At 29.4% G+C, this 12,207-nt stretch overlaps 1 protein-coding gene across 1 annotated transcript; it reads left to right on the top strand.

Moving 5' to 3' along the window:
- The first annotated feature begins 6,072 nt into the window (after positions 1-6,072).
- Positions 6,073-11,925, top strand: LOC130802340 (probable inactive purple acid phosphatase 29). The gene is made up of 4 exons (XM_057666312.1): positions 6,073-6,488; positions 7,952-8,373; positions 10,346-10,787; positions 11,725-11,925. Exons 1-4 carry the CDS (start codon positions 6,143-6,145, stop codon positions 11,769-11,771), a joined length of 1,257 nt encoding a protein of 418 aa, XP_057522295.1. The 5' UTR covers positions 6,073-6,142; the 3' UTR covers positions 11,772-11,925.
- The last annotated feature ends 282 nt before the right edge of the window (positions 11,926-12,207 follow it).

Consider the following 12,207-nt stretch of genomic DNA (forward strand, 5'->3'; position numbering starts at 1 on the left):
TACCCTTATTCCCCATTCTCCCAAGTTCACATTCTGACCCCGTCCCAACAACTGGGCCAGCCTCTCACGGCCCACTTTCCCCTACTTCTAATTCTGCTATTCCTACACACCAATTATTTACCTAGCAACCCGACATGACTACTCGTAGTCAACATGGTATTTTCAAACCTAATCCCAAATATTCTCAAGCCTTGACCATCACCACTATTTCCCCCTTACCCAAAAACCCAATACATGCTCTCCGTGATCCGAATTGGAAAAAGGCCATACAAGAGGAATATGATGCTTTAATTGCGAATCATACTTGGGATCTTGTGCCTTGTCCAACTCATGTTAATGTGATCTGTTCTTTATGGATTTTTCGTGTTAAGACTAATTCTGATGGTTCTTTTGAGCGCTATAAGGCGTGTCTTGTTGGGGATGGGAAGTCTCAGGAAGAAGGTGTTGATTGTGATGAAACTTTTAGTCCTGTGGTTAAGCCTGCTTCGATTCGGTTAGTTTTGAGTATTGCTTTGTCTAAGTCTTGGTCTATTCACCAGCTTGATGTTAAAAATGCTTTCTTGCATGGTAATTTGCATGAGACCGTTTATATGCATCAACCTTTGGGTTTTCGTAACCCTGTGCATCTTGATTATGTTTTTCTTCTTCGAAAATCTGTATACGTGCGTAAACAGGGCCCTCGTGCTTGGTATTAACGCTTTGCTGATTTTGTTACTACCATTGGTTTCCGAAATAGCATTTGTGATAATTATTTATTTGTGTATTCTCATGGGTCGGATCTTGCTTATCACATCTTGTATGTTGATGATATTATTCTCACTACCTCGTCTGATTCCCTCCGTCAATCTCTAATGTCTAAACTGAGTTTTGAGTTTGCTGCAAAGGATTAGGGTCCTCTTCGTTATTTTTTGGGTATTGCCGTTACTCGTACTTCTACGGGGCTCTTTCTTGCACAACGCAAATATGCTTCTGCCATTCTTGAGAAGGCAAGGTATGTCTGATTGCAAGCCTGCTCCCACTCCTGTGGCTGCTACTAGTAAGCTTAGTAATCATTCTAGATCTCCTTATGATAATCCCACCTTGTATCGTTGTTTGGCTGGTGCTCTTCAGTATCTCACATTTAGTCGACCTGACATTTCCTATACTGTTCAACAAGTCTGCCTCTTTATGCATGATCCTAAAGTTGAACACATGGCTGTTCTTCATTGTATTCTTCGGTATGTTCGAGGTACTATTGATCATGGTTTACAGCTTTACCAGTTCTCAGTTTCTTCTCTTTTGTCTTATACGAATGCGGATTGGGGTGGTTGTCCGGATACTCGATGGTCCACTTCTGGATATTTAGTGTTTTTGGGTGATAACTTGATCTCTTGGTCATCCAAGCGCCAACCCACCGTTTCTAAGTCGAGTGCTGAAGAAGAGTATCGCGGTGTTGCTAATGTTGTCTCTAAAACGTGCTGGCTTCGCAATTTGCTTCTTGAGTTGAATTGTTCTATTCCTACTGCCACTCTTGAGTATTGTGACAATGTTAGTGCAGTTTCTCTTTCCGGCAATCACGTTAATCATTAGCGCACTAAACACATTGAAATGGATATTCATTTTGTTCGAGAGAAGGTCAAACGTGGTGATGTTCGCGTTCTTCATGTTCCTTCCCGGTTTCAAATTACAGATATTTTCGCCAAAGGCCTTCCTAAAATTTTATTTGATGATTTTCGATCCAGTCTCAGCGTCCACAAGCCTCTCGATTCGACTGCAGAGGCTTATTAGAATAATATCTTCATGATTCTTAGAATATTATGTCAATATTTTGATTATATGCAAAATCATTGTAATTATTTAGTTTTCATAACTTAGGAATATATCTTGTATATATTGCATATTAATTTAATGACAAATCAAGTGAAAATCATTTCCAATAATTACATCATTATAATAGTATATATTACCATAAAAAACAGCATCTCACAATATATAGGTAATAACCTTTTTTACGATTTTCAATCTAGTAAGGTTGTTTTAAAAATTAAAATCCGAGACATGACCCAAAAAAATAATTTTTTTTAAAAACCCAAACCAGACAGTGTAGAAAATGGTCTAGATCAAATATTAAAAATTACAATTTGATGATTTAATTTGTGTACAGACTAAAAACTTTGTTCAGCCAAGATGCAGATAAAATTGGCAAAAAAAAAAAATTAACCAAGTATGAAAATAGATCACTAACCTTTTGGTAAGGCCTAAATTTAAAGAAAATGTATAAATATGGAGGTGCAATTATATAAGCAAATATAGCATATGCTAGGTGCATAAATATATATCAAAAAATGTTATGAGAGACGGTTTCTTCAAAAAACACATTACATATATTGGTTAAATAGCTCAATAACATAACTTAAAAAGAAAATAAAAATATGAATTTCATATTTGAAAATGTCTCTCTAAAAGATAATCTCTCACAAAAATAACTGAATATATATATATATATATATATATATATATATATATATATATATATATATATATATATATATATATGTATATATATATATATGTATATATATATATATATATATATATATATATATATATATATATATATATATATATATATATATATATATATATATATATATATATATATCCATGTTTGAATGGCATATCTAATATAAAACTAAAAAACAAAAGTTGCAAATAAAACTATAAAAGACAAAAGTTGTTATAAATGGTCATTTCGTCCCGTTATCCCGTGCACCTCGTGGGTGTGGCTTCTACTTATTTTTGTAATTTGTGTATGTATCTCATGTCTTTTACCTTGCACTAGGATTTAGGAAATATTTTTTTTATTTTAGTTTTATGAATTATTGTACTAGTAAGTATATGATAAATTTATGTGTATCTCGTGGCTTTTTCCTTCTGGAAGTATTTAATAAATCTATAAAAAATAGGAAAATTCTCTGTGATAATTTTGAATTTTTAATTTTTTTATGTATTACAGAAACCTTTTTCTTAATCCATATGATCACTCATTCCTACAACATAATATATTTTTTGTGGGATATATTAAATTAAAAAAAATTAAATATAACAAGAATAATAAAATGAAAGTACGATGAATATATGCTCCTATAATACTACGTGATATGCGCGTATTCCTATCTTTCCCATTAAAAATACTGTTAACAAATACTGTTTAAAAAAGTATATGAATATATGGTCCTACTTGTTAAACAATGATCAACTTCACATGTTGCTTTCAAGTTTCACGTCAACCATTATTCTTTATGGGTCCAGTAAAAATATTGCATATACAAACACGAATTGTTGTATGATACGGTCTCACTGTGAGACAAATCTCATATTTAGATTAAATAGCCCTCTAATAAAATTTTTAGCTTATAGACTTCTTGTTTTGAGGTCGTTTCACCGTGAGATAGTTTCATACAAGACGGGCTAATATACAAAAAGGATACTATGTTTTAAATCTAAAACTATTCATAATTTATAACATAATATTCTTTCTGTGGACCATAAACAATATAAAAATGCCAAAATAAAGTTAGTGGAAGATATTTGAAGATCATAAACATTATTAAATTATTAAAATGAGGATGAATTATGTTAATTTTGTCCAAAATTTATGATATAATTAGAAAGATTTTTTATAAAAAGAACAAATAAAACAATTCAAAATGACATATACAAACAACTTTATTAAACGTAGGAAGTATTTATTATTTCTATTTTCCAATTATTTTTACAACAATTAAGTTAAAAAGCTCTCATATCAAAGAAAGCGTTTGATTCATTGCTTTTTGCTTAGTTTTTTGAGTGACTTTTGACTTTTGGCATGTTGATTGGTTAAACAGCCAAAAAAATTATTTGTTAAATGACTTTTAAGCTAGCTGAAAAGCTAGCTTTTTTATTGGCTTTTTGCTTATTGAATCACTTTTTCTCTAATACACAACCAATATCTAAATTTATAAAACATCTCCATAAACAGCTAGCTTTTTCAGCTAACTTAAAAGCCAACAAAAACAGCCAATATTTTCAGCTAGTCAAATAAGTCAACTAAAAATGCCAACAACCAACAACCAATCACCAAACACCCCCAATAATCTAAAATGCTACATGTAGAAAATCATAATGGCGCAATTTGATTAATTAGGATTTAGTTTGGTGAATACTAGATTTGTATTAATTATTAATGAGAGGTAACACCTCTATTTATACAGAAGATTAGGACTAAAATAAGGAAACAAAATATTAACCTAAACCCAAATTATAGGAAACAAAATAATCTTAATATCCTAAATATTAAAAAAATCTTAACTTCCTAAAACATAACGTTATTAAATAATATCTTTATTTTATTCTACTTTATATTTTCCTACACTCCTCCTCAAGTGTTAGGTCTCGGGATCACTGAAACCGAGCTTGCACAATAGTTTTCAAGTCTTCAAATCCAATCGCCTTTAATAGAAAATCCGCTAGTTGATCTTTTGATTATACAAAGGAAATTTTGATTATCTCTTCTGCAAATTTTTTCATAATTAACTTTCAAATCTTCGGATTTAGATAAAAGGTCAAGAAATAAATTGGGCTGGTTTATTTTGTTATTTGGATCAAAGATTCTAATTTTAGGGTGTGGTCTTAATTGAGTTTTGAGTTTAGGTTTTATGGGTGAAGTAAGATTTTTCTTTTTATTTTGTTTTGTAAGAAGGGATTTTTGTAAGGTAGATGAGTAGTGGATTTTCATGAGGAAAATTAGTAGGATTGATTTTTGTGGGTCATGGGATTTGTGTGGGTCAAGAGAAATGGGTAGGATTCATTTTGGAAAGTAAATTCTTGCCCTAATTACCCCCAACCACATTTCTCTCTCCAGTTTGACTTACTTTTTTTCATTCCCTTCAATATCTGAATTGAGTATATATATATATAGAGAGAGAGAAAGAAGCATTCAAACTCTTGTGGATGTTGACCACATTTTCCACATAAGTGGCTTGTCTCAATTTTTTGTTGAGAATTTCAGGCGTTGGCCAGTCATCGGAAGGTGTCTGGTTGAATTTGGTCTTGCTGCCGGTTCGGTTTATCTTAGCGTTGTTGGCGTTCACTCATTGTTGGGGTGGGCCGTGGGCGATTGTTGAGTGGTCTCCTCGGTTCTCTTTTGGTTCTTCTCCCTTTTCTCTATTTCTCCCCTTGCGATCTCACGCTGAATGAGGTCATTTATGGGAGGTAGCGAAATTCGTCCGAGAATGAATTGAATTCTTGTCCATAGTTCGTGAGCGCTGGTAGTGTAGTCAAGAAAACATTTTATAAGGTATCTGTCAATATTTTCGATGATCCATGACATCACCATACTATCATTTTGCTCCCATTAATCGTTTGTGGTGGTTGGAGGGACGATAGTGATATGATTGAGCCTCCCTGATCACTAATTTCGGTCTTTGTTTCTTTTACAATACTTGGTGTAATTTTGGTAGTTTAATTTTTCTGATACTATTGGTCTTGTATTGATTTTTTGGTTAAATTTTTGGAAGAGGAAGAACATTTGTTCCACATGTGCCATTGAAATTATTTTTTTTGGTTTGTTTTGTTTTAGTTTGGTTTGATTTTTTTTTTTTTTTTTTGTTTTGATTTGGTTTTTGTTTGGATCAATTTTGGTCGATTATGATCAATGATAAAATACAGGTAGAGTTTTTCCGTCCAGGAAAACCTTGCGGCGCTGATACCATGTAGAAAATCATAATGCGGAATTTGGTTGGAGTTTAGTTTGGTGAGTAGTGGATTTGTATTAATTATTAATGAGATGTAACACCTCTATCTATACAGAAGATTAGGACTAAAATAAGAAAACAAAATATTAACCTAAACTTAAATAACAAAAAACAAAATAACCTTAATATCATAAATATTAAAAAGATTCTAACTTTCTAAAACATAATATTATAAAATAATATCTTTATTTTAATCTACATTATATTTTCCAACACTAAAAAAATAAGGGCCACGTGCTACATGGTCATGCCATCAAGCATATTATAAATATAACCCTACCACATCCTTAGTTAGCTCGTATGAACCAACAAATTAGTGATTTCAAGTAAATATAGCAAGTGGGAAATCTAGAATAATACACACAAAGATGAGTAAGTCAACAATATTGAGCTTTTCTAAAGCATGGAGTAAGATGCAATTATTGAGTTTTCTTATCATTTTTATGTCCATTCTTGGGATCTCAACATCATCATCATCATCATCACCATCACCATCATCACATAATGATGATAATGATGTAAAATTGAAATTTAATAAAAATGGAGAATTCAAGATATTGCAAGTATCAGATATGCATTATGCCAATGGTAAAGATACTCCATGTAGTGATATCTTACCTTCTCAAATTCAACAAGGTTGCTCTGATCTTAATACTACCGATTTTCTCCGTCGTTATATTCAGGCTGAGAATCCTGACTTCATCATTTTCTCTGGTATATATTTTTTCCTCTTTTTATTGTCTAATTATTGCTTATTTATTTAATTTATTCTAAAGTTCTCACCCATCTTGTAAAAATGCGGTAATGGTTATGTTTGGGATGATGCGGTTATCGTAATATCTAAATATCTGTCAAAATCATAAGATGTTCCTTAATATAGCCTAAAAATATTTAGTTTTTTACATCTTTACGATGCGAGAAATATTGATTTATACTTCTTCGATTTTAATAGTTGTTACAGTTTCTGTAGCAAATACTGTTCATCAACTGATCTTATTTGACATATAATTCTCCATATATAATATAAAACAAAATCAAATGAGATTTTATTTTGATTTATCTTAACACATATTTTCATAATATTAACTTTAAGAATTTTTATCATATAAAATTAGTAAAAAACAAAAATGTAACTATTATTAAAATCAGAGAAAATATATCGTAAAAGTCATTATAATAGTCTATGTGAAAGGGGAGGGTGGAGAGGTGGGGACAATACGGTGGGTAGATGTTGAGATCATACTTTTAGTAATAAAACAATAATAAATTATAATATCCGTTATATTTTTTATTTTTGACAATTTCATATTACTTGCTACATTTCTATTTTTAATAATAAAACAATCATTTAAAGTTCTACCTATCCCTATTTTTATCCTACTCTATACTCTATACTTTATAATAAATTACTATACAATACTCTAAAGTAACCTTAACATATTTTTCCTTTTTCTTTTTCAATTAACAATAATAAAATACTATACTCTATAAAGTAACCAATCAGCTATAATGTAGGTCAATCACTTTTCTTAAATCTCGTGCCCTTGCAAATGTAGCAACTAAAACGAAACGAAGGAAGTAGATGGGTAGTGCCCTACAGGGTGGTGTACGAATGGGCAGTTAAAAGTTAAAACTTGCCCACAATTAGATTTTTTTTTGTGATTTACTTTTTTTAAATTAACTTCTTATTTTCGAGTATTAGTTTTATATTTCTTTTATCTCTTTTCAAACAATTTATTTGCTTTTTATACTATTTATTAATCACTTTTAATTTATAATTTATTCTTAATTTATAAATGAGAATATAGTCAAATGGGATGTTATTTGATTGATCTCAACGTAAGGAATATTAATATCTATTTTTCATTATTTTAAATTATGTATAATTAAAGATATTTAAGATTAAATTTGTGTATTGATAAATATGCATAAAGCAAATGAGACATTTAAAATGAAGTTAAAGAGAATAGTTTTCAATGTAAAAAACAGCCAAATAACCAATTATAATTGGACATGCATGTGACAATTTTTTTTGAAATAACCTACAACAACCTACTATATAGCGACTATTTCAGAATGAAGGAAGTAATTCCTTATTAATGGTCGAACTTTTGGGATTAAATTTTTTTTTATGAATTATGATTATTGATGAATGAAAACATGCATACATGATGTAGGTGACAATGTGCATGCATTAGACTCAAAAAACTATAATAAATCCATGGATGAAGCATTTGCACCCGCTATAGAGTCCAACATTCCATGGACTGCTATTTTAGGAAACCATGATGCTAATGAAATCGCAACCGGATACCCAAAAGAGGCAATTATGGATTACATAATTGGGATGAAGAACATCATAGCCTTTAAAAACCCTACAAATCTTGAAGAAGATGAATCAATTTGGGGATTTGGCAATTTCAATTTAGAGGTTGGTGGAGTTAATGGTTCATCTTTTCAAGATAAGTCTATTCTGAACCTTTATTTTCTGGATAGTGGTGAAGTTACTTATAGTCATGCTCCATCTTTTTATGTCGGTTATGATTGGATTAAACCGTCTCAACAATCTTGGTTTCTTCGCACTTCTAAGAAACTTCAGGTATGTTAATTTCATACTTTTCTTCAATTCAACCTTATTTTGTTCAGTTTTACTGCACTTGTTTTCAATTTAATTTATTTTTATTATATTTTATAGTGAATTTGAGTTTGAAAATTTGATTCAATGTGAATTTCAAACAATTTACAAATTTTAAACTTAAATCCTTAATTGTCATTATTCTCATCTTAAGCTAGGGATCTAGAGTTAGAGATGGCAGGCGGTATAATTTTACGAATTTCGTACCGCATCCATCCTAGTTAGAGTGGGTGTGAGTGTGAATTCAATGTCTAAAAAGTATAACCCACCATACTAGTGGGTAGGTGCTTGCTATTATGATGGTATATGGTGCATATTTACGAATACTGAATGCATATGAGGCGCGTATAAAATAATTATAATAGTGATGACTTAATAGAAATACTTTCCTATATGAACAAGCATATATATGAAAATTCAACTTGCAATAGATAATAAATAAGATAGTAAAAAAATTTATAAAAATATAATAAAATATAAAAGAAAGTATGTGCACCTGCCCCTTTATTTTTCCATCCCTTATTATTATTACAACAACTTGGAATTAATTTCAAATTCTTTAGTCTCATATGGAGCCAGCTAGGAATCTTGAAACTACTTGAAATTTAAAAAAGCAATGCACACGTAAGAATTACTATATGCTAAGTCATCAACTAATACTGAGTATATTATATTATATTATATTAAAATATATTATGAATCGCAGTGGTAGAATGGACGATTATTAATATTATTCATCGTTTATGCTTATTTTATATATTACGACTTATATGTAAGAAAAAATATAGACAAGTGGAATCTTGTTTGAATTGTTTAATCCCATAGTTTCATAAAATTAACTTTTATTTAATTTCTAGATGTACATATTTCAATATATAAGTAATTAAAATAACATATTATATTGCATAAAAAGTCAAATGTAACAAGTGCAGTGAAACAGAGAAAGTATAATAATATCAACTTTTAATAACGGTAAATAATACCAAATTAGAGGGATTTTTTCCTAAAATAATATCAACCTTAATTTTTTAGCTAGTTTACCAATTTTTAACTTTTCAAAAAATAGATGTAAAAAGTTTTGATACAAAATAATATTCGCCTTAAATATTAAAAGTGCATAGAATTTTAAAAATATTTTTTAATTTTTACTCTGCCTAATAATCATACAATACTATAAAAAAGTTGGAAAATTTCAAGTGTCATCCTCTACGAAAAACATCATACAATACTATAAAAAAAGTTAGAAAATTTCAAGTGTCATCCTCTAAGAACACATGAAAAATATAATTATTTTAGTGGATGATTGTTAATTACATGACAATATTTACCTAATTTAGAAGTTGATAAATTTTAAAATTAGAGCTAAAATTAGGTATAGTATGGAGTATAATTTATTATAGCAATTCTATATAACTAACCTACAATTTAATATATTTAATTAAATAAAGTGATGTATTCAATAAATAATTCAAAATAAATCAGCATTTAATTTTTGCTTTAAAAAAGTCATGTATTCGATAAATCATACAATACTATAAAAAAGTTGGAAAATTTCAAGTGTCATTCTCTAAGAAAACATGACAAATATAATTATTTTAGTGGTTGATTGTTGATTACATGACAATATTTATCTGATTTAGAATTTGATAACTTTATAAAATTAGAGCTAAAATTAAGTGCAGTATGAAGTATAATTTATTATAGCAATTCTATATAACTAACCTAAAATTTAATATATTTAATTAAATAAAAAAGTAATGTATTCAACAAATAATTTAAAATAAATCAGTATTTAATTTTTGCTTTAAAAAAATCATACATTCGATCAATTTAATGGCGATAATATACTTTCATTATTTTTTAAAGTTATATTTTTATATGTTATACACTTATAAATTCGTGTATTACACGCTTCTAGAATGTATTGATGATATAGGAAACGTACAAGACTGGGGTACTGCCACAAGACAAAGCCGCACCAGGGTTGGTGTTCTTCCACATCCCAATACCCGAATTCACCAACATAACCGAATCAAATATGGTCGGTGTAAGACAAGAGGATGTCAGTTGCCCCGGATACAATTCGGGTTTTTTTGATACTATGGTCAAGGCAGGTGACATTAAAGCGGCTTTTGTAGGACATGGTCACTTAAATGACTATTGTGGTAAGCTTTGTGACATTCAACTTTGTAATGCTGCTGGATTCGGGTACCACGGATACGGGTTGGCGGGTTGGCCCAGAAGAGCTAGAGTTATCCATATTAAACTTGATAAAACTGAGGATGGTAACTGGGGTCCAGTTAAGTCTATTGTTACTTGGAAGAGAATTCATGATGATCATCTCACTATTATCGATCCTGAAGTCCTTTGGACTTCTAGTAAGTTTTTTCTACTCTTTATCTAACTAATGAAAGTCTTTAAATAGTTTGTTATGAAGCTATAAATTACTCAAAAACGTTCTCACTTTTTATTTTGAAGTCTTTTATTTGTTGTTCTTATAAAGAATCTTTCTATTTATATTACAAATTTAGACAAAAATAACCTTGTTCATTCTCATTGCTTTAGCCTTCACATATCTTTCATTAACTCTAATTTAACATTTTTTATATTCCTTATCGCCCCCACGTGTTTTCCACTAACTTTATAAAAAAAACCTTTTTATCAGTTTTCCCCATATTTTTCTACTAACTTTCTTTTAATATATTTTTAATATCTATAGTCCTCATATTTCCTCTATCAAATTTATTATTCAAAAAAAATAATATCTTTATGTCTAAAAGATTCTATTTTTCTTAATTGTAGTAAACATTCCTTATGGAAACTTCATTAAGAAACGGAAGGAATATATATTCCTTATGGAAATTTCATAAATAAACAACATGCAGCTTTCGTTAATATTTAATTATTGCAAATGCTTAATTATTGCAAATGCTTAAGGATACCCCTAAGGCTGAGACGTTCGTTACAATAGCAATAATATATTTAACAGAGTAAATTAGAAAAATAATATATTTGAAAGAGTAAATTAGAAAACAAAATTAAAAATAAAAAGATAATATTTTGACACGTAATTTGGAGATAGTTTATAAAACGATATGGAAACTTGGAAAGTGCTTGGCCAATGAAAATTTTTTGGATCATTTATTAAAATTAAAATATTGTCCAACTTTTACATTAAAAAATATTCTTTTAATAATTTAAGATAATTATACATCCACTAGTTGTTTTAAATAACTTTGACCCCTTAATTTAAGATTTAAGATCAACCACTGATTATGTTGATCATCCTAATAATTGTTGTCATTTTGAATGCAGACCGCGAGGGATCTAAATCGCTGTTGAACCCGGTTCAAAGTGAATGAAGGTTTTAGACTTTACGGTTGTATTGAAAGACTCTGTACGGAAATACTCCAAAATGATATTTTTGTTGTTTTCTATCCTTTTAATAATGTTATGTAGTCACTCTTAATAATTCACAATTTACTAATGTTATGAAAACTTCACATTATCTTAAAATGTTAATTAGTGTTTTGTTTATGATTTAATACTTATTTTTGCTTTTAGTTGCTACATACGATTTTTGCACAAAAACTAAGAAATGTGTATTTTTGAGTTAAAAAGATCCTCGTAATCTAGAAAGAGATCATAGGTGTAAACGTATGAAGTAGTAAAAAAGTATAGGTAAAGTACACATTTACATAGTAATTGTTTGCAAAAATAGTAACAAACTGTCAAGGAACCAATTCAATCAAAAACTGATGGTTGAGGTCCCAAGATATGTTATATACTCTAACACGC

Source organism: Amaranthus tricolor, chromosome 16 (genome assembly GCF_026212465.1).
Source record: "Amaranthus tricolor cultivar Red isolate AtriRed21 chromosome 16, ASM2621246v1, whole genome shotgun sequence".
NCBI lineage: Eukaryota > Viridiplantae > Streptophyta > Magnoliopsida > Caryophyllales > Amaranthaceae > Amaranthus > Amaranthus tricolor.

Excerpts from the sequence above, each read along its gene's own strand:
- LOC130802340 (XM_057666312.1), top strand. The coding sequence starts at position 6,143 with ATGAGTAAGTCAACAATATTGAGCTTTTCTAAAGCATGGAGTAAGATG. Across the intron at positions 8,374-10,345 it reads GCACTTCTAAGAAACTTCAG|GAAACGTACAAGACTGGGGT; the intron begins GTATGTTAATTT and ends TTGATGATATAG. Across the intron at positions 10,788-11,724 it reads TGAAGTCCTTTGGACTTCTA|ACCGCGAGGGATCTAAATCG; the intron begins GTAAGTTTTTTC and ends TTTTGAATGCAG.